General features: G+C 40.3%; 1 protein-coding gene across 1 annotated transcript in view; it reads right to left on the bottom strand.

Annotated features, from left to right (window-relative positions):
• SENP5 (SUMO specific peptidase 5) overlaps nucleotides 1-22,806 on the bottom strand; it is a 59,624-nt gene that overhangs the window by 5,701 nt on the left and 31,117 nt on the right. Inside the window, 6 exon segments of the mRNA XM_042457899.1 lie at nucleotides 2,677-2,760; nucleotides 4,859-4,996; nucleotides 19,725-19,759; nucleotides 19,762-19,785; nucleotides 19,788-19,803; nucleotides 21,004-21,051. Coding sequence (XP_042313833.1) covers nucleotides 2,677-2,760; nucleotides 4,859-4,996; nucleotides 19,725-19,759; nucleotides 19,762-19,785; nucleotides 19,788-19,803; nucleotides 21,004-21,051 — 345 coding nt within the window.

The following is a 22,806-nucleotide window of genomic DNA, read 5'->3' as shown; positions in this document are numbered from 1 at the left end:
TCCAACAGTAGTTGCAAGACATAACTTTCATAGCTTTGAGAAAAGCTTTTACTGCCCTCTGTTTTCAGTCAATGCCTTCAGCACATTTAGAGGAAAGGTATAAAGGGATTCCTTACACACAGTGTTTATCTATTTGTGGTTCTGGGGAGGTGGAAGACCTGTATAGGGACCCCAGGAACCATTTCCTGGGAGACCTTTTGAAAACGAGGGCAGATTGGATGCTGTCTGATATTTGCAATATGTTGGAAAGACCATTCCAAATCTATTACACTTAAGGTGGCCACCTTTGCAATTGCAACCCAAAAAATCAGATGCAAATTTCTAAAATCATCAACAGTGAGTGGACTGTAAAGGGAGCCAGTTGCTGTAGCCTTATTGTTACCCTGGCATTTTCCCTGTAATTTTAATTGTTTTAATTATTGTATTTTACTTGTATTATGTCAGACACTTTCCTGCAAGCATGCTGGCAGCATGTGATAATTTTTACAATTTTCCTGCAGTGCTTTTGTAACATTTTTAAATGGACATTGTGCCACAGACAAATAAACTTGATGAATTATATTGGATTTGGAATAAAAAAAACCTTGCAACACTGTCAAAAGTAATGAAAGATGGGGTCACATATGGTTATCAATTTTGATAGACATATACAGCATTCCCTTGAGTACCAAAAGCTGTATGCCTCTACATATCACTTGCTGTGGTACACAAGCAAAAGAGCATTGTTGCACTTATGTTTCCCTTGTGGACCTTCCATGGGCATCTGGTTGGCCACTGTGGGTACAGAATGCTAGACAGGGTAAGTCTTTGGTGTGAACCAGCATGCTTGTTCTTATGTTCTTTTAGCACACCCAGCAGCTGTGCTTTGTTTGGAAGGAAGATGTGCTCTGGCACTAGCTATCTAGCAAATGGTATACACACTAAGAAGGTTGTGAAAATGAAACATGATTATGGGGAACACCATGTATATCATCAAGAGCAGCAGGTCCAAAGTGGTGAGCTGACAGCTGCTTCATGTATTGCATCCATGCAAGTGCACACTTTGCAGGGATGGGTCTATCTTAAGGATAACTAAAAGCAGATTTGGCCCTGAGCAGCTAGCAGAGAGGCTACACAGACAGAGTCTTGTTCGTTGCAGAAGTTCCAATATAACCAAGCTGGTTTTTTTTTTAATCTAAACTTTATAGTTTCATCAACACATCTTCTAGATTCTCCCAACAGAAAAGTCACCAAACATTCCTACATTTGGATTATGTCCTAGACCTAAAACTACCTTCCTCATCCTCTTCCCAAAAGAGCTATGCAAGTGGGAGATCATCCTCATATGGCAATAAAGCTTCAAGACATCTTATTGTGAGGAAGGAACCACTGGGAGACTGTCAGATGTTCAATGACCCATTTTATCTCTCTGGAGCTATGACAGGATATGGTTATGCAAGTCACAAATTCCCTCGTTTGCAATTCACACAAGTTGTTCCCTTTTATCACTGCCAGACTGCATTTAGTTATGAGGAGCTGTTGTATATGTGGCAGTCTTGATAGCTCCATAATCAGCATTTTCCTCTTTTTAAAAGTGGGGTGTTGGGTAGCTTGAGGTGCCAGGGGGGCTTGGAGTGTTGGGGGACGCACGAGAGGAGGTGTAGCTTGTGAGCCACACTCCTCACCCCTGATCTAGAACAAGATAAGAGAAAACAAGATGGCAGAAAGAGAGAGAAATAAAAATATTTAGAAGGGATAACCTTGCTTACTTTAGCCCAGGCACCACAAGGACTCAGTAGATTATCTCCAAAGAAATGTGCCACCAAAAGAAAATACTGCCCACCCCAATCTAGAAGGTACTGTTTCAGGCCTCAACTCTACAGCAAAACAGCATTTCTGTCAGCTTACAAGTCTGCATAAGACAAAGAACCATTAACTCTCTCTACCATCCTCATACGGATGTCCAATAAAATGATTTAGCATTGATGTATTTGAGTATTAGAGGATGTTTTCTGTATTACACTATGTATGGTTCCAACACAAGTCAATGGTCTCCTTATCAGACTCTTTCAAGATAAAAACCACATCTGCACAGAATTTGCCTATTCACGGAAAAATACATTAAGTGGTCTCAAGATCTGGCCTAGCAAGAAGGAGGACACATTCATTTTATACTGTCATACCTCTTAAGCAGAAATGCCGGGCAAGAAGACACACATGGAAGAATTTAAATCAGGTGCAGTCAGTGTGAGTTCCAGCACACCTTAATAATAAATAATAATAAATTATTTATTTGTATCCCACCCAATAACAAGGAATCCAGGTGGGATTCTTACTATGCACAGGTTTAGAATATTCTTCCTACTTGCAAACAAGATCCACAAAGGCCACACATTTTGCAACTATTAAATTTCCGAGATGAACATCTATGTATTCAAACACAATGTTCTCACAAAGGCCCAAAAGGCTGCAGAGCATTAGAGGTGGAGCATGTGGTGAGCCTGCCTCACCCCACTTCTGCAAAAGATCCCCATTATTTTGCTTCTTACTACTAGCCATTCCTATCCAAGGGGTGCCACAAAAACTCTGTTTCCTGAGAACAAAGGTAGAACTTCATTCGTCCATGATGATGTCCTGTTTGCATAACTTCATTTTACTTTACAAAGGCACCATTCCAAAGGCACAGATGGTCCTTACCTTTGTAACAGCAGTCTGCCAACCCTGAAGGAAATCAGGATGATTCTTCTCTTTAGCTTCTGTTAGCAAGTATTTCCGTATGTTCTTTTAAAAAAGAGAAGATATGAACAAGGGTTACTTAAATTGTTCCATTAAAAGCTGTTTCCTTGCAGGTGAGGCATAAGTTCCAATGCAATACAGTGAAAAATGTTTGGCTCAAACTGGACAAAACTGGGATTAATTCCTTACTTGACCATGGCTTGCACTAGGCAAACTTAAGTTCACAAAGCATGCTGGGTAGACCCCAAGGAAGCCACCAATTCTCAGTATCAAGGGCCGAATGGAGCTTATTATAGTTCATCGTTGTAACAAGCCTGTATACATTGCTGTGAGATATTTATAGGAAGGAGCAGGATATAACTGTGATAGATAATAGGCACAAACTGATAGCTACCATATATACACAACTATAAGTCAACCTCATGTATAATTCAAGGACAGGTTTGGGGGTCAAAATTATGGATTTTGATATGGCCTGTAGATAAGTTGAGAGTAAAATTGAGCAAACAAAAATGATGCCAAAGAACTTCCAAAATTCTGACAGGCATAACTGCTTGTGCTCACTGTAAAGCCTGGATGGATGAGGAAGGAAATATAATAATGGTGGCTAAGAAATGTTTGAGGCGGGGACAAGGCACACGTGGGGCTAAGAATACATGCACATGTCAAAAAGGATGGATAGGCAAACAAATGGCTACTACAGTAGCAGTTATTACAGCCTTTAAATTTAATGTGATAATAACTCTGGCTGATACTAATCCAGAAAAGCTGAGGAACATGCACAAACATCTTCCTCTCTGTGCTTTTTTGGGGAAGCACCAAAGACCCACCAACATCTTCATTTTCCCACCCAGACATTCAAAAAGGCCAGGAGCAGTGCCATGGCAGAGAGAGTAGGGGGGTTGGTGCTTCTTTTAAGTTCTCCTAGGATAGGCTAAACTCTCGTCTTTCACCACTCTACTCAGAGAAGGGAATTGGATGGTTCCTTTTTTGATACAAGTACAGTACTTACCTTGACCCATGGATAAGACGACCCAAGTTTTTGGGTCAATTTTTTAACTTAAATTTCTAGAGTTATACACGAGTGTATACAGTATTTACAATGGAACCAATGCTTTCATGAACATAGCTAGAACAAGGTTGAAGATGACAGTGAGCATCATCTAGGTTACAGAAAACATGGGGATCATTGGATAATCCTGACTGTGTGTGTGTGTGTGTGTGTGTGTGTGTGTAAAATGTTCCATGGGAAGAAAAGTTGGCTTGAACTGAATCTAGAACAGGTTGCTGCAACTCAGTTGTGAAAAGAAAAGGATTTTAGTACAGTCAAGGAAAATTGCATTTTGTTTCTACCAGTGCTACTCAAAGTAGCAGTCCCTGGACCCATGCCAGTCCTTGAACCACTGGCTGCTAGTTCCTGGAAAGTTTCCAGAAAAGAAATAAGCACTTGTAGCCAATGGTGACAAATATGGTGATGGTCCCTAGCATACTAGGAAAAAATAACTACCAATCCCCCACATAAAATAAAATAGCCTGAGAAGCACTGGTTTGCACAACTTTCTGGACAAATTGATCCACCAAATAAGATATCTGGGATATCTGGGATTCTAAGAACTGGTGTATTTCTTCATTTATCCATAGATCAATTTAATGCTTGCAAGAATTACAGAACTATGAATGAAAATGAACGACATTTAAAAAATGGCTTTTTTAAAAAAATAATAATGATTAATTGTTTTTGGAATTCAATTCATTATTTAGGGGTAATCTGGAGAGTTGGGATATTTTTAGTAATTTAAACTTTTAAAAAATATAATACATTAATGTGTAAAGATTCACATAATGAATCAATTCTGTAATTTTCTTTCAGTGTCTTAAAAGAAACATTTTTAAAAAACAGTTTAACATGCCAATGCTAAAGGTTTCCAAGTTCTGGCTCTGAGCCAGTTCCTATAGCAACAACATTGAGAAAGTTAATGTTCTGCCCTTTTGGCCAAAGAGGATCTGTGACTCATAGATTTAGCAAGTATTACCTACCAAAGTATTGCTGAAAATTAACAAAATCAGACAGAACAAGGGATCAAGTCTTGTTTTAGGAAAGACTGACACATATTATTAAAACAGCTGTAACAGTTCCTCTTACCTCAACACAGAACTTAAAATGAATGCCTTGAGAGTCATAAAATGAAATAATTCGGTTAGGGAGATTCACAGTAATTAGGGACCAGTGGACTTCCAGATGAATAGGAATTAACAAGAGAGTCTTCTTGAAGAGGTCCACCTAACAAAAAGAGAAGATCTGTCACCCAAACCATGCAAGGTTATGTGCAATAGAATTATATTCTTACAACATATGATACAGAATAATCTCTAGGAAGAGTTATTAGAGATCTAATAATGTTTCTCCCTGTGGTCTTCCCAACTTCCTTCTAGTCTTATCTAGATGTGCCAGACTATCAAAGGCCATGCTGGCTGGGAATGTAGTCCAACACATCTGGAGCATACCAGGTTAGTGAAGGCTAAGCCACAGAACTGTGTGGTAAACTCCATCACATACATTTTTGCCGTTACCAGAAGTGAGATACCTCTATCCTATGGAAGTTGTTAGATTCGCCATCTTATCAGTTTCGGACAGCATGTTCAATGGCAAAAAATAACGGGTACTACAATCTAATAACTGGAGGACCCCTGGTTCCCTACCACTGCTCTACACTATTTTGTATTCTGGCAATTAGAAGAGGGGAAATAGAAATGTAGGGGTTATGAACCCCCCCCCCAAGTAAGCTCATCTTGGCATACATCTGCTGTACCAAGTCATTTTATTTGTTCAGATACAGAACTGCACAAATAATGTCACCTGGAATTGCTAATTCTGTTTGCAACAGACTTATAAAACCAGTGTAATGGGCAGCATTAGGCTGGAAGAAAAGTACAGATGTGCCTTAATCCATGAAAGCCACTGGATAATCTTTGGTCAGTCATTACACCCAACTGAAATGTTGCTTTTAACTTCCTTTATGGTGTGGTCTACCCTGAGAACTTTTTAACTAGGTAGCATATACAGATCATAAAGAAAATAAAACTAAAATAAATTGCAACATAGAAGAACCTTCCTGACTCCCCCTGCCTCCCCGTTTCCTCAGAACAGGATGTAAAAAGGTGATAAAGGTGGACTACTGTATGTCCTTTTACAGCTTTTGGCAAAGAAAATTAAGATCCCTGGCTCTGAGTTCACAATAGCAATTCTGCAAGTCAAACAGGGCTACACCAAACCATCTGAGCAGAAACAAGGCCTCTCATCCTGTCCCTCCCAAATGGGCAAAGCCTCAGAGGAGAGTTCCTCCGACTCCAAAGAACACACGTTTTGTCAAAGGCAATGGCTTCTTCAAGTACCCTTCAACTGCAAATCTACAAAGTACCATCTGTGTGCTTAAAGCTGCACCAGATTCAGAAGTAGTCGTGCACCTGGGCAATCGACAGCAGAATGAGGACACGGAGATGGAGGGGGGAAGAGAAAAAGGAGGGCTGCAACTGATAGATGAGTAACTCGGCTATGGCAGGAGCAGTTCTGACAAGGGCAAGGCAACTGAAAGAAAATGTCAGGTCAAAACAGACCTGAAAGCAGGAGAGGCAGCTGCTATAGGCATAAACATTAGCACAGCCAAAGGCCCAGAAACAGGAGTAACAAAAATAAAAAATAACTTCACACATAATAGAAGGAAGAAGAAAGCCCAACAGGCACATGAAAGCTACTTAAGAAGCATACACGTCAGCCCAGATACAGTTTTGCTCCTTGTTCTTGACCCCTTCCTGCAACATCACATGCTCAGACATGGTAGATGTTAAAAAGGCACAGGAAGGGGTACAAAGACACAGCACACAATGAAACATGATGTCTCCTGTATCCAGAAGCATGAAATAACATCCTTGCCTGCTTCTCATAGATGTTATTTATACACACCAGGTTTACCTGCCTTCCTAATACTCTATTCAAGATGTTTACAAAATTAGGTGGCATTTCACCAGCACCATGGAACACAGAGTAAAATATCATTAAAACATTTATCAGCAAGCAGAGACAACAGAGAAGCAGCTCAGATGTGGTCATTTAACCACTGTCAGGTCTCAGATGAATGTCTGCAGAACCTTTTACTGTGTGAAAGGGTCATTTTCTCATGGAGAGAATCTATTACTAGGAGCCTGGTAGAGGGCAGGGCCGCCACCCCACTCCTTTACTGGCATCTGTGCCCTGCCCAGGGAGGGGGGAAATGGTTGTTCTTGGCAGAGGTATGGTTTTCATAAGGCATCTAAATTTTACAGAGCAGCACTTCTTTATTTCCTAATTTCTGCTTAGGGCTCCCAGCATTAAGTGTCCTCTTGACCTGAGCCTGAAAGCTAATGGGCAGGCAGCCTAAGAAGCAGAAATAGAAGTGATGTTTCCTCTGCTTGGTCTTCACTAAATGCACTACCATTTTCTATACCAGCTATACCATGTTCTATATTGTTATTGTGAATTGCCCTCAGGTCAGCCACCCTATTAATGAGACATCTCCAAGACTTCTTAGCCTCCACTGCTCTGCTTAGGTCCTGTAGATTCAGCCCTATGGCTTCCCTGACTGAGTCCATCCATGTGACATGTAGCATTCCTTTCTACTGCCTTACACCTTTCCTAGCATTATTGTATTTTCTTATGAGTCATGCCTTCTCATGATGTGGCCAAAATACGATAGCTTGAGTTTCATCATCTTGGCTTCCAGGTCGAGTTCAGGTTTCATCTGTTCAAGGACCCATTCATTTGACTTCTTGGCCATCCACAGTAACCTCCGCACTCTTTGCCAGCACATCTAAAATAAATTTATTTTCTGTCAGCTTTCTTCACTGTCCAGCTCTCGCATCCGTTCATGGTGATGGGAAATATAATGGTTCAGATGATTCTAAATTTAGTGCTCATTTGTATATCTTTACACTTTAGGCACCCAGTCTTCTTATTTTTTGACTACAATCTCCATTCTTATCAATATTTGATCCAAGGTACAGGAATGCTTTAACCAGTTTGATTTCTTCATTATCTAGGTTAAATTCATGTAGATCCCCTGTGGGGTTTATTCTTGGTTTCTTTGTATTCAACAGTAAGCCTGCCTGTGCATTTTCTTTCTTGACCTTCCTTAGCAATTGTTCCAAGTCTGCAATGTTTTCTGCTAGTAGTATGGCATCATCCACATATCTTAGATTGTTGATGTTCCTTCCTCTTATCTTCACTCCTCCTTCTGAGTCCAGACCTTCATATATTTTCTACAAACAAGTTCTATACCAGTTAAACTATTTGCATTTAATAGTTATGCTTCTGAGGAAGTAGGCTCAATTCTATGAAAGCTCATGCTACCAGCTTCTTTCTTTCAGTTATTTTCAAAGGTACTACAAGATCCCGTTGCCTGCTAACATTTAAGCTGAGGGTGGCCCTCCAGATGTTGTTGAGAATGCCTCAATTTCCTTGCAGCTGAATGCCTCAATTCCTTGTTGTTGAGAATACCTCAATTTCCCTACCCTCAAATGAGCACTGTGTTCTGTTCTGTTGAAAGGCCACCTCTCAGCAAAGCAGCAGTGAGAATCATGGGGCTTTCCAGATGTTGTTAGATTGCAAGTCCCATCAGCCCTATTCAGCATAGCCAATTATGTAGAATGCTAGAAACTGCAACCCAACACATGGCTTCCATCACAACTGAGGAGGTTCTTGTCAATGCACATACCTGGATATCAGCTTCATTTCCAATAGATATCAGCCAACTGGGCAAGGAACACAGGTATGGTGGTCAACAGACTAAAATTCTTCTCAATGGTATGGCAGTTGTTATGAACTCCATCACAAACTTCTGGTTGCAGGGGAAGAACAACATTCCCAGCATTCTACAACATTAGCTTTGCTGAACATAGACTGATTGTTCTGGGCTGATTTTTATCCTTTTATTTAAAAATAAGTAGGTAATTACACTGTCTGTGATGGTTTTAAATATTTTATATTGTTTTAATTAACTGGATTTTATATGCATTTTTGTTTTCAGGCTTTTACTTCATCAACCGCTGTGGAAGGCTTCAGCTCAAAAGGTGAAAGGTGATATAAAATATATTTTAAAAATTCAGTAACTGATTTCTGAACATTTTCCACCTGAATGAAATTAAGAGAAAGAGAGAGAGAGAGAGAGACCTCAACTACAATGTAAGGCAGAACAATCTGCTCTGCCACCTTCGGTGCTCCTTATGTAGGCCAAACGTTACACAGTCATTTTGCAGTTCTATTTTCCCTCCCAGACGCAGCTTATTTGACACCATTTGCTTGTTTAAACAGACGCTTCAATTTATTTTCAAGAAAACATGCAATGGCTACTGGCCTACATCTCTTCATGCTGAATTATTCAAAATCAATATTATTATTTTTTACAGTGTGCAATGCAATGGTGTTGGTTTTTAAGCATGAAATTAGAATTTCTAAAAGACAACCTTCAACACACAAATACATATGCTAGCACACCACAGTCAAACACCAATGAAGGAATGCTATTCAGCATACAAGCCACGAGTGAAGATCTGGAAGGCATAGGAAGAGATGGAAATAGCCCCAGGCAGGTGAAAACGATTGCAGCTTAATGGTTAGGACAAACATGTTTGCAAGGCAAGCTGCAAGTGTTTAATACTTAATGCTGGCCCGCTGACTGCTATGTAATGTGAAGCAGGTCCCAATTATCTCAGTTACTATTCCATGCAAAGCAACAACAGCAACAAACTAAAAAACACACATGCAAGCTACCATCCCACACCACCTCATGCTAAATTATTGTGTGCATAGACACCACCAAAAACATCAGATTTGGCACTCATGGTGTTCTCAGCTTCTGTAAGTGGGTTTTGAAGCCTCATGGTCATGACTTCAATGTTTTCAATATGGCATACCATCAGACCACACAGAAAACACCTGATCTCATATGATTTCAAAGATCAAGCAGATGAGAGACCATTCGCTTCCGGGCTCAATATAAGACGTTGGTAATTACCTATAAAGCCCTAAATGGCTTGGGCCCAGGATACCTGAAGGACCGCCTCTCCCCGTATATTCCGCCCCGCACCCTCAGAACATCTGGGCAGCAATTACTGAAGGTGCCTGGGGCCAGGCTCACCTTCACCACAAAGAGGACATTCTCCATCGCCGCCCCGGCCCTTTGGAATACGCTGCCCACTGAGCTCCGCTCGGCTACCTCCCTGGCCCAATTCAAAAAGGATCTAAAGACCTTTTTATTCCAGCAAGCATTCCCCGTTTAAATTCCTATGGGCCTCCCTCCTCTCCTGTGGCAAAGAGGATGGGCTAATGGGGCTTTTAGTCTGTTTACTTTTTTGTATAATGTGTATGTGATTTTGATTTTATTGTCGTGTATTGTATTGTTTCTATCTATTGCTGTAAGCCGCCCTGATCTTGGGAAGGAGCGGGATACAAATAAAAAGTTTATTTATTTATTATTATTTATCTGGTAAAGCTAGAAAAGAATTCTACCTGAAACTCTACAGAGCACAATAATGAACTACCATCGGCCCTCTGTATCCTCAGATTGTTTGTCCATGGTTTCAACCATTCATGGCTTGAAAATATTACATTTTATATTGCTATTTGATATAAGGGACACTATTTCACTACATCACTGTATATAATAGGCCTTGAGCATTTTTTGGTATCAATGGGGGTCCCTGGAACCAAACCTCAGAGGTTACCAAGGGCCCACTGTACATTAATTTGGCTAAGTGTAAGGCAGTTTCCTATGACTACAAAGAAGACTCTGGAAGAAGGGGAGCAGGATCTAATAATAATAATAATACTTTAATTTATATCCCACTTTTTGTTATCACAATCAAAGTGGCGTACAACCTTTAAAAAAATACAATATATACAATCCCCCCCATTAAAAAAGGATTAAACAATTCTATGCATTAAAATTACAAATGGTAAAATCTAAATACAGTACAATAATAAAATAATGGTGGGTCGAGTCTTCGCTTATATATGTCTGTGGGGGGAGTGTTACATGGCTGGGTTCTATTCCGGGAAGGCCTGCCGGAAGAGATCCGTCTTGACAGCTTTCTTGAAGCTCTCTAGGTTGACAATTTGACGGATCTCGTCTGGCAGGCCATTCCATAAAGTGGGAGCAATCCTGGAAAAAGTTCTCTGGGAGATTGCTGTCAATCTGGTCTTTGTGGACTGCAACAAATTCCTCCCAGAGGATCTGAGGGTATGGGGCAGATTGTACAGAAGGAGGCGATCTCTTAAGTAGGTTGGGCCCAAGCCATGGAAGGCTTTAAAGGTAATGACCAACACCTTGTACTGTGCCCGGAAATGAATAGGCAGCCAGTGGAGTGATTTCAATATAGGTGTAATATGGTCACTCCTAGTTGTTCCTGTAATCAATCTGGCTGCCGTATTCTGTACCAGTTGAAGCTTCCAGACTAGGCACAAGGGTAGCCCCATGTAGAGCGCATTGCAAAAATCAAGTCTTGAGGTTACCAGTGCATGTACTACAGTTTCTAGGTCACCCCGTTCCAGGAAAGGCCGCAGCTGATGTATTAGCCGGAGCTGACAATAGGCACTCTTGACTGCTGCATTCGCCTGATTTCTTATCTGAAGCGACGAGTCGAGAAGCACCCCTTAGCTGCGAACACAGTCCTTTGAGGGGAGCGTGAACCCCTCTAGGACTGGAGGTTGCAGCCCGATACCTGGTTTGGGGGGCCCCTACCGTAAGTACTTCCATTTTGTCTGGATTCAGCTTGAGCTTGTTTTCCCTCATCCAGTCCATTACTGCTGCAAGACATTGATTGAAGGGAGAAATCCCATCTGTCATCATTGCTGATGACCGAGAGACATGGAGAAGTATATTTGGGTGTCATCAGCATACTGATAACACCCCGTTCCATGTCTACAGATGATTTTTCCCAGCAGCTTCATATAGATGTTGAATAACATTGGGGACAGAATGGCACCCTGAGGGACACCACAATTAAGCTCTGTTTTTGAAGAGCAACTGTCCCTGAGCATCACCCTCTGGAATCTACCTGAGAGGAAGGAATGGAACTACTGCAAAGCAGTGCCTCCAATTCCTAACTCTCTCAGGCGTTCCAAGAGAATGTCGTGGTCTATTGTGTCAAATGCCACTGAGAGGTCTAATAGCACCAGCAGGGTCACGCTTCCTCTGTCGATGCTTAGACAAAGGTCATCAGTTAAGGCGACCATGGCAGTCTCCACCCTATATCCTGTCCTGAAGCCAGTTTGAAATGGATCTAGAAAATGTAGTGTAGAATAAGCCCCGGATCACAAATTTTCAGGGGAATCAGCATGTTGTGGGAGAGGAAATCAATCTCACCCAACCACATGAAGGTAGGAGGCTGAAAATACTGTAAATGTACATACTTTGCATGCAAGCGATCCTAGGTCCAATTCCAAGCTGTTCCAGGTAGAACTGGAGGAGATCCTGTCTGAAACCTTGCATAGTCAATTAAAGTTGATATTCACAATAAAGGGCTAGAAAAACCAAGACATCACGCCACCCAGAAAATGGTTTGTATTTTTAACATGTTACATTTTAATTCATAACTGTTTTAACTCTTATAATTGTTTAATTTTTAAAAAAATTATTTATATATTTTAATATTGTTGTACTGTTTTAAAGTGTATTGTTTTATACTTGTTGCTCACTGCTTTGAGTCCGTATATTGGGAGAAAGGTGGGATATAAGGAAATAAATAAATAGTAAGGCAGCTTCCTAAAATCACATCCTATAATGTGGTCACAAGTATTTCCACAGTTCTTCCTCAAAGAGAATGAAGGCTATACAAGCTAGGCTGTTGTGCACATGGGCCTGCATATGGAATTTCCATTTTAGACTGTATATTTGGTGGGAAAAAAAGAGCATCTCTAATATACAGAATCAGAGCCTCGCCTGCTTATGAGTTGGGCCTAAGAAATTGAAAGTGGTTTAACTGCACACCATTAACTAGCATGATTGGCCATGCCTTTCCGTATTCCACTGTCCACCTACTATCCTTCCTTTTCGACCTCTTGACCATGTGGATCTTGGCCTACCTGGCATAGAGTATGAGATCTGGCAGCAAAGTGTTGTAAAATTCCCAAGAATTTTGAAGCCATGGGAAGAAAATGCGTTTTTGCCCTATTGGGGTTGAGGGGTTGAAATAAAGTTATAGGGGGGAAATGGGGGAAATGCAATTATTAGAAACCTTTACAGACTAAAAGTAATTTTGGTACTAAAGCAACATAAAATGCTGTGTACAACTTGGCTTGGCATAAAAGTATCATATTTGATTTATTAACAGTACAGTTTATTCTGGAAATTATTACAAATTGAATTTACTTTTTAAATATTATTGTTACAAATGGAGCTACAAGTCCTTGAACTATAAGGAGCACCAGAAGTATAAAGAACCTATTTGCTTTTGCCAATTTATGAAGAGCAGACAAAAAAAATTAAATTAAAAACAGAAGAAACCATCTATAATAGTAAAAAAGGAAGGGAAGGGGGGGGGAGATTTTGTCTCTTCTAATTTCCCACAGTGCCAAGCATGAAGCACTCATTCCTATAAAAAGAACTGAAACGCCTTAGGGAGCTGGGGATGTTTAGCCTGGAGAAAAGAAGGTTAAGAGGTGATATGATAGCCCTGTTTAAATATTTGAAGGGATGTCATATTGAAGAGGGAGCAAGCTTGTTTTCTGCTGCTCCAGAGACTAGAACATGGGACAAGGGATGCAAGCTACAGGAAAAGAGATTCCATCTCAACATTAGGAAGACTTCCTGACAGTAAGGGATGTTCGACAGTGGAACACACTCCCTTGGAGTGTGGTGGAGTCTCTGTCTTGGGAGGTCTTTAAGCAGAGGCTGGATGGCCATCTGTCGGGGATGCTTTGATTGAGATTTCCTGCATGGCAAGGGGTTGGACCTGGATGGTCCTTGTGGTCTCTTCCAACTCTACGATTCTATGATTCTATGACCAGGAATTACAGTAATGTGAAATGCTATACATCATTTTAAATAAGTATCCACTTGCTATATAGTTTTTAGAAATGATGTGGGTGGAAATAAAACAAATGAACACCTTGTCTTAAATATTTCAGTCATAATTCTAAAAAGAAAATATTCCATAAAACATTTTTTTCAATTTTTCCAGAATAAAAGGCTTCAAGGGGGAAATGGCAAAGAAAAGGGTTTTTTCCCAATAATTTTTTCCAGTTTTCTTCCAAGCTTTTACATCTCTATGGCAGCATGGAAAGAAGTCATTTGTCTTTAAAACAAGGCATGCACGTCTTCGCTTTTGAACTGAACCACTTCTTGTGGTGGTGCAACGGAAGGCTGTATGTGTACAAAGTCGAGCAGAGTGGCACATTTAGCCCATGTGTCACCCTGCTGCCTACTTAAACTACTCTGAAAACACACAATTCTTAGTGTCAGTTGGTTAGTCCATCTTAAACACTGGCAGAATTCTCTCTCAACAGACACTCGTACTTACCAAAAATGGGTAGGGTTAATATCCTTTTAGAATTGCATAACACAGCCAACAGATCTGTCTCCTATTATCTGCCCTTCCTTTCTAGGGTTTGCCAGAATGCATTTCCTGAAATGTTTAGCATGCTGATCTGTATTTATTGAGCTCAGCAATATTCAACATGGGTTTTCTCCTCATTTTAAATTGGAACTTTTGTTTCTATTTGTACTTAAAGGCAGGAACTATGGTCTGCTGCACATAAAAATAGAGCATCTCTTTAAAGATATTGTTGAACAGCACCCAACTAAAATAATGGCTGAGGTTGAGCAGTCCATGCATTGCCAAGGTAACAATGGAGAATGTGACATGTTTTGAATAATGATCAAGACAGGTGTGTCAGAACTGGATCTAGAAGACTCAAATTAACAGGTGAGCAAGGATTTCAATGCAAGGTAAACTTAGACATTGTGACAGGTGCATGGATGACACTGAGAAGAATCTCTGAGCCTCTTCTTCCTCCATCGTGATGTATACACTTGTCACAATGCAAGCAGTGCCTCTCCACTATTCTTACTACCTTCCACACAGTGTTATGGTCCTATATTTAGTACTTCATATGCTCAGTATACTCTGTATAAAGCTGTATAATTATACAGTAGAGAATGAGAGACTGGGTTGGAGTTTTCAGCAGCATGCCAATGCCTCTCCTACCATCTAGTGACATCCTCAGAGAAGTGGTATTACAGAAAAGCTGGAATTCTGTTAAGGATAGCCATACACATAGATTTCCTTTTTCGGTGCTGGAGGGTTGTTATTCCTTTCCTCTCTTCACAGCACCCACCCCAAATTACTATAAGCCCCCTGAAACTTCCCCACAAAACCTCAGCAGATCTGTGCTGCTCTAATCAATTCATCTCTGGCTATGGGGATGTAGCCAGATGCATCTCCAAGCCTGTTTGCTTGCTGTGAAGCAAAGGGCTTATCAGGGAGATATACATATGGCTCAGTGTAGCATAGGTCCACATGCAGACATTTACGCTGTTCTTAGGAGATAAAGGATTGAAGCCAATGTGTCACTTCACAACTTTTGCTTTTTTGAACACTGTGAAAAATCTACTTCTGAATAAATAAACTGAGGTCTTTTTCCTTCCTAGCAGAGCAATTGATTATGACAACCATCCTCACAATAGGGGAAGAGGGGAAATATGTTTAAAACCCACATAGTCTGAAGCATCAGTCTTGGATGTCATTAGAGGGTTGAATTAAATGGTTTCTTTCACTCCTTAAAGCTGTGGTTCTCAACCTTTGGACCTCCAGAAATTTTGGACTTCATTTTGGACAAAATGAATTTCCATAAGGAGAAATATAAGGTTCTTAACTTAGGCAGAAAAAATAAAATGCATAGGTATAGGATGAGGGACACCTGGCCTAACAAGACTATGTGTGAAAGAGATCTAGGATGTGAAAGAGATCCTAGTAGACCACAAGTTAAACGTGAGTCAACAGTGTGATGCAGCAGCTAAAAAAGCCAATGCGATTCTAGGCTACATCAATAGAGGTATAGTGTGTAGATCAAGGGAAGTTAAAGTGCCACTCTATTCTGCTTTGGTCAGTCCCCACCTGGAATACTTAGTCCAGCTCTGGGCACCATATTCAAAAAGGATGTTGACTAGGTGGAGCGTATCCAGAGGAAGGCAATCAAAATGGTGAAGGGTCTGGAAACCATGCCCTATAAAGAGAGACTTAGGGAGCTGTTTATGTTTAGCCTGGAGAAGAGAAGAGGTGATGTGATAGCCCTGTTTAAACATTTGAAGGGGTGTCATATTAAGGATGGAGCAAGCTTGTCTTCTGCTGCTCCAGAGAATAGGACCCGGAGCAATGGATTCAAATTACAGGAAGAGAGACTCCACCTCAACATTAGGAAGACCTTCTGGACAATAAGTGATGTTTGATACTGAAACACACTCCCTTGGAGTGTGGTTTTTAAACAGAGGTTTAAACAGAGGCTGGATAACCATCTGCCTGGGGTGCTTTGAATGTGAGTTCCTGCATGGCAGGGGGTGGGACTGGATCCAACTCTGTCATTCTATAGCAATAGCAAAAGCAGCTTCATTTATATACTGCTTCACTCTAAGCAGTCTCTAAGCAGTTTACAACTGTAAGCTAATTGCCCCCATCAAACTGGGTACTCATTTGATGCAAGCCTGAGTTGAGGCTGAGCCCTGGCTAGTATTCAACTCGCAACCTTTGTGAGTGGCTGCAGTACAGGCATTTAATCACTGTGTCACCAAGGCTCCTGATTCTATCATCTGCATGTAGAAATAATCCAAGTTGACACCACTTTAACTGCCCTGCCTTAATTTTATGGAATTCTGGGAATGGTAGTTTGTTGTTAACACCACAGCTCTCTCTCAGAGGAGGTTAAATGTCTCACAAAACTACAGTTCCCAGAATTCCATAGCACTGAGCTAGGGCAGTGAAATTGGTGTCAAACTGCATTATTTCTGCAGTGCAGACGCTGCCGAAGTCAGTATTACGCCACACTGCAGGTAAGATACTTGGACTAAGAAGAAAGAACCTTGCTCAACAGCTAAATCCAATTGTTAGTTCAAATCAGAGAAGACTCGTTACATTACAACTGCTGAATGGTAGACCAACACTTGTGAAACTCTCACTGATTCAACAGGTCTAATTATTTAGTAATTGGATTCATGAATTCAGTCACCATTTATTCATGACAAAGATGAGAGTTAAGCTGTAGGCTTCCTGATTCATAGCTACACCAATACACTGCATCAGTACCCAGAAATCATAAAGTAGAAATCAAGTACTGCTTGAGGAAGAAACAAAAGCAACTTCATTGCAAGGGTAAAAATCAGATGCTCTTATTCCAGTGTAAAAGGGGAAAGTGTATGCACCTATAAGTTTAATTAAAATCCAGTCAGATGAGACAGGCCTTTGCAGCTGAACTCAAAATGTAGCATACAAAGCATGAATGAAACAAAAGCAAAGTTCTTCTGTGCAAGATAAGTAACAAAATCCAATTTAATTTCCCATTCCAAGTAGCAGAACGGGTACATTTCAATTTATGAAGCCCTGTTTTCAGTGAATACTTACAAAAAAGACTAACTTTATCTCCAAAAGAATTCGGAGGGGTTAGCCCATGCAAGCTACTGAAGAGATCATGTTTTTACAGAAGTACTGTACTGTATATCTGTATTACACAGAGGCACTACAGAACAGCAGAACATTTAAAATGTTGTGAACACAGTAATGAGAGCACTGCAGTGTACACTTGTTTTAAATCAAGGTGACTTAAACAGATTAAAACCATCAAAAAATGAAAACCAGATTTAAGCCAGGACTTGACAATTTGTAGCACTCTAAAATAGCTGTTGGTTGCTAATTCCATTATCCCTCTCTATTAGCTATGCTGGCTAAGGCTGATGGAAGTTATAGTTCAATATCCGGAGAGCCACAAGTTAACTCCCAATTTAAAACAAATTTCACTACAGATATTTCATGCATTCAGCCCTTAAACCCTTCTTATAACAACGGTTGACAACTGTGGAAGGCTGTAGGGGGGTCCTATTACCATCCCAGAAGACCTTGTCACTCCTATGCATCCAGAAAAAAACCCAAAAAACAACTGCCTACAAATGCCCTCCAAACGGCATGCTGTTGTTGTTTACTGTCCTCGAGTCGATCCTGAATTATGGCGACTCTGTGGATGAGACATCTCCAAGATCCCCTCTCCTCCATTGCTCTGCTCAGGGCCTGCAACTTTAGGCCCTGGGACCTCCCTAACTGGGTCTATCCATCTGGCATGCGGCCCCGCTCTCTTTATACTACCCTCTACCTTTCCTAGCATTATTGTCTTTTCTAATGAATCATGTCTTCTAATATACACTGATCATGTTTTAGGTCTCCCTGGGCCATTTTAGACCTAGGAGAGATCTGTTTTAATAGGCCCCAACTATCCCCTAGAAGGCATTTTGGGCCAAAATGTTTTGGGAAAAGAAGTAGATTTTTGCAAAAATTAAAGTTACACTTGGGTCCCTGGGGTCACAAAAAGCCCTGAGGGCTCTATACAGCCTATGGTTCATCCCTGACTTCAGAAATATTTTTTCGTCTTAGAATTAGATTTCGCCATCTTTGTCACACTGCACATACTCTTCAGTTGTTGCGTATAATCAGCAGGTTAACAAATCCCCAACTCCAGAAGCCACATCCACTCCATTTTGCACCTTCACACTGAGCCCCACTGGCCACATGTGTCTCTTTTAACAAAACTAGGGCCTGTACAGACAGGCCAAAATAAAGCTGCTTCGAGTCACTTGGAGGTATGGTATTTCAATGATGCATGCGGCCTAAGAGTCCAAAAGCCACACCAAAGCTGCACTCCAGTCCTAGGACTGGAGTGTGCCTTGGTACGGCTTTTGGACTCTTAGGACGCAGCTCATGAAATACCATACCTCAAAGTGACTCAAAGCAGCTTATTTTGGCCTGTCTGTAACAGGCCTAGAAGTGTTAGGAAGGCTCTTTTTTAAAAAAATGCTGTTTTAGTTCCTCCTCCCCCCTCCTTTCCCAGGAGACTGAAAAAATATTAAATGGGGGGCTTAATGCCCTCGTAACGATTTGGAAAAAGGAAACTGGTAAAGAGGGCTGGGGAAGCTGCCCAAGAAGCAGGCTGCATCCATCCCATGGGTTAACGATTCGCACTCCTACTATAGATGGAATGAATGTCTTTAAAATGCCCCAGCAAGGTCTTTCTTATGACCTGAAGCCACAATGCGTGTACTGAGTTAAGAATGAAGACAAGATCAGCACACTTGACAATTGCACACCTTTTCTTCCTAGCAGTGTTCCTTACTGTATCAGTTCGCTTTGCCCACCAGACTAGGGTTGCTAGTGAAAATAAAGACAGGCCCTCCAGTACCTTTAATGGTTGTGCAAAAGAGGAAATCTATCCCACCAGGGAGCCCTGGTGGTGCAGTGGCCACGATATTCCACTTCCCAAAGAGCATTCAGTATGGCTGCCTCTAGACTATGGAACGGACTCCCAGAGGAGATTCGCCTTGACACATCTTTGGAAATTTCAAGAAGGCAGATAAAGACAGAGCTCTTTCACCGCACATACCCTCCTGGCCTCCTATGAAAACCATTGGAACAGAACGAGAGCATCTGACCCCGAATGATGACGATATTTGATGTCTTACATTGATGTTTTATGTTTTTAGATGGTTTTAATTGTGCGGTAACTAATGTTGGAATACTGTAACCGCTTTTTAACTCTGTTGTGATCCCACCTCGATCCATGGGAGAGGCGGGAAGATATAAATAAAAACTATATTATTATTATTATATTATTATTATTATTATATTGACCCAGTATGCAATAACGCTTCTAACACAAATGTACCCATTTAAAACGGTTCAGCATTTTCCACCAGCTACAAGATTTCAATATTATTAAGTAGAACATACCTTTTTGTCCATCGTTTTACCCCATTATATCTTTGGTTACCAGCTGTCTATGAAAAAGCTGTTGAAGAAATGAACCTATAAAGACAAAAGGTGGTCAGGGAGCAAGTGATCAAATGCAAACAATGTGTCTAGTACTGTACTAAATAAGGAACTCTGGCTTAATGCAAACTAGAATTTCTACAAAAACCATGGACACAACCATAAGAAGGGAATGGTATGTGGCCACATCTAGTATGTGGCCACATCGCACAAAACAATAATGATAACTTGTTTAACGCTTATAGTGATAAATATAGATATATAATGTAGAACATAACTATACAGTGGTACCCCGGGATACGAAATACCCAGGTTACGACATTCCGGGATACGAAAAAATCCCATAGGAAATAATTGTTCCGGGTTACGAATGTTTTTCGGGTTACGAAAAAAATTTGGTGCTTTTTTTTCGGCTTTTTCGCACGAAATCGCGGCTTTTCCCCATTAGCGCCATGGCATTTTCGGCTTGCGAATGCTTTTTCGGGTTACGAAAGCGGCGGCGGAACGATTATTCGTAACCCGAGGCACCACTGTAAAAGATATTTGGTAAATGGAAAAAATAATAAGACCTTTAAATAACATGATGAATAACATGATGAATCAGGACCAGTTATAGAGAGTACATTTGGAAGTAATATTTTGTATTTGCTTGTCTGGGATTATTGTGATTACAATGATCCCTTTTTATATATTATGTAGAAGCATGTGTGTGTATGTTTATATGTGTGTGTGTGTGTGTGTGTGTGTGTGTGTGTGTGTGTGTGTGTATGAAAAATAAAGTTTTAAAAAATCCATAATGCTGGAAGGGATCACCACTGTTATGTAATGTAACCCTGTACCAATGCTGGAATCTAGTGTTAATATATCACTAAGAGGTGACCATCCAACCTTTGTTTGAAAAGCTCCAAATAAGGATAGTCCATCACTTTCTAAACGAGTCTATCGTCAAACAGTTCTTGTCATCAAAGGTTCTCCCCAAAGATTAGTCAGAATCTATGCTTATAATTTATTATTTTTATACATCATGATTTATAAGCCTGAACACAGCCTTTTTGCATACTACAGTAGAGTTCACACTAAAAATTCAGCCAGCAAGAAACAATATCCTAGGAATGCATGTCACCATAATGAGCTTTGTACTGTTTCTAAAAAGGAGGAGATAACACCTATGTCACTCCTCTTCCTATTCTATTTAGCTAATTCTTCAAACTGCAAGACAAAATAAGACAAGCTTACCTTTTCAGGGACTGCATCCATTATTAGCTCACCATACATGTTGATGATCTGAAAGAGGTTAGGTAATTAAGCTGTAATAGGAGAAAGACACACTCCTCTTCAATTTTTGGAATTCTTCCATCACAGTGAAGTGTATTAACCTTAACAACCTAAACTCAATTGCTATTCCCAATTTAGTTTGATTTGATACATCAACTGCTAAATAATATGTCATAACTTGGGACCTGATTACCCAAGACTTCACCTACAACCTTATGGAATCATTCAATCTTTGAGATCATCTTGAGAAGACCTCCTGGTAGTGCTACATACTCTTGATGTCTGTTCAGGAGCTGTACAAAGCTGGATGTTTGACGTAAAAATATCTACTATATGCAATGCTCTTCCATTAGATTTTCAACACTTTCCAACTATTCCTAATTACTGAATGCAAAAACATATCTAATTGAGCAACACTTCCCTGTTTAGCACATTTCTTGGACCTCATCAAGAATTATGTTAACTTGGTATTGTGCATTTGTACATTAGATCTATTTTACACTTTGCAGATGCACACAGTGTATGACTATTTGCAAATGAGTAACCAACACTTTTGTAAACTGCAGATTCAATGGATTGTATCTGGCTGCCACTATCTATAGGATTCAGGCTAATATTCCCAATCTCTCCATTGAGTGTGCACTACATAGGCCAGATTAATATCAATATATTCTGCATAATCTTGAATTCTATATTACAGAAAGTTGTAATACAAATTTCAGAGAGTTGCACACTTTTGCCATAATTTCACTTTATTTTCCCAGGATTAGGGAATAGCAGTGAGTCAGGCTGGACTCTGAAATCCCGTTCCCTAAGTCGCCGGCCAGCTTTTTCATCCACCTCTTTGGTATCTTGTTTCCAGGATGCATTGGCAAAACACTCTCAATAATATTTTTGCAGCCATAAAGGCTAGAAAAAACCACCCCACCTTTGCCAATCAGGGTTCATGAACGACAATACTCAGACTCTCCCATCCAGCATATCCAGATGCCAGGAGCTATAGTCCAAAAAAGTAACTTGCTGAAGGACTGTACTGAACTTCTTAAGTAGTTGAATTGCATGCCTGATGCTTTTTTCCCCTGTAGTACCATTGAACTGACCCATATGTGAACATATCCAAAGCCTAAGTGTTTAAATAAAGATTGCTCTGAACAATGTCATGGGGAGAGGCTTTTATAAACTACCCATGTACACTTTGTGCCAATATATGTCCAACTCTTCCTCTAAGGAGATCATGAGACAGTCATGAGGAATAGTTTTTTCTTTTGTATTAAAAAGCAATCTCTCTCTCTGCTCTGATGGCATTCACATACAAACACAGTTCAGAAACAAAAGGTTAGGAATTTATAGATTTTTGTGGGTTTTTCAGGCTATGTGGCCATGTTCTAGAAACATGGTCACATAACCTGAAAACCCCACAAAAACTATGGATGCTTGCCATGAAATCCTTCAATTTCACATTACGAATTTATCTCACAAGATGATTCTACATTGTCAATCCCTTCTTATTTCCACTTCTCTTCCAGAAAGCATACTTAGAAAAATTAAATTGTGTGAAGGATTTGTTAAAATGAAATAATTATGTCTTGTTCCAAGAAGAAGGGGATGGCCATGTGGTCTGAGGTATTTGGCTTGTACCAATATTTTTCATTTAAGTATATAAATGAATCACTGCATTTCAATGAACACATCACAGGAATTAAACCAGCGAGGGAGTTAATGTTCTTCACATGAATTTTGCAAAGAGGAAATGGCCATGGCTGC

This window comes from Sceloporus undulatus, chromosome 3, assembly GCF_019175285.1.
Source record: "Sceloporus undulatus isolate JIND9_A2432 ecotype Alabama chromosome 3, SceUnd_v1.1, whole genome shotgun sequence".
In the NCBI taxonomy this organism is placed as follows: Eukaryota; Metazoa; Chordata; class Lepidosauria; order Squamata; family Phrynosomatidae; genus Sceloporus; species Sceloporus undulatus.
This window is presented reverse-complemented; position numbering and strand designations above follow the sequence as displayed.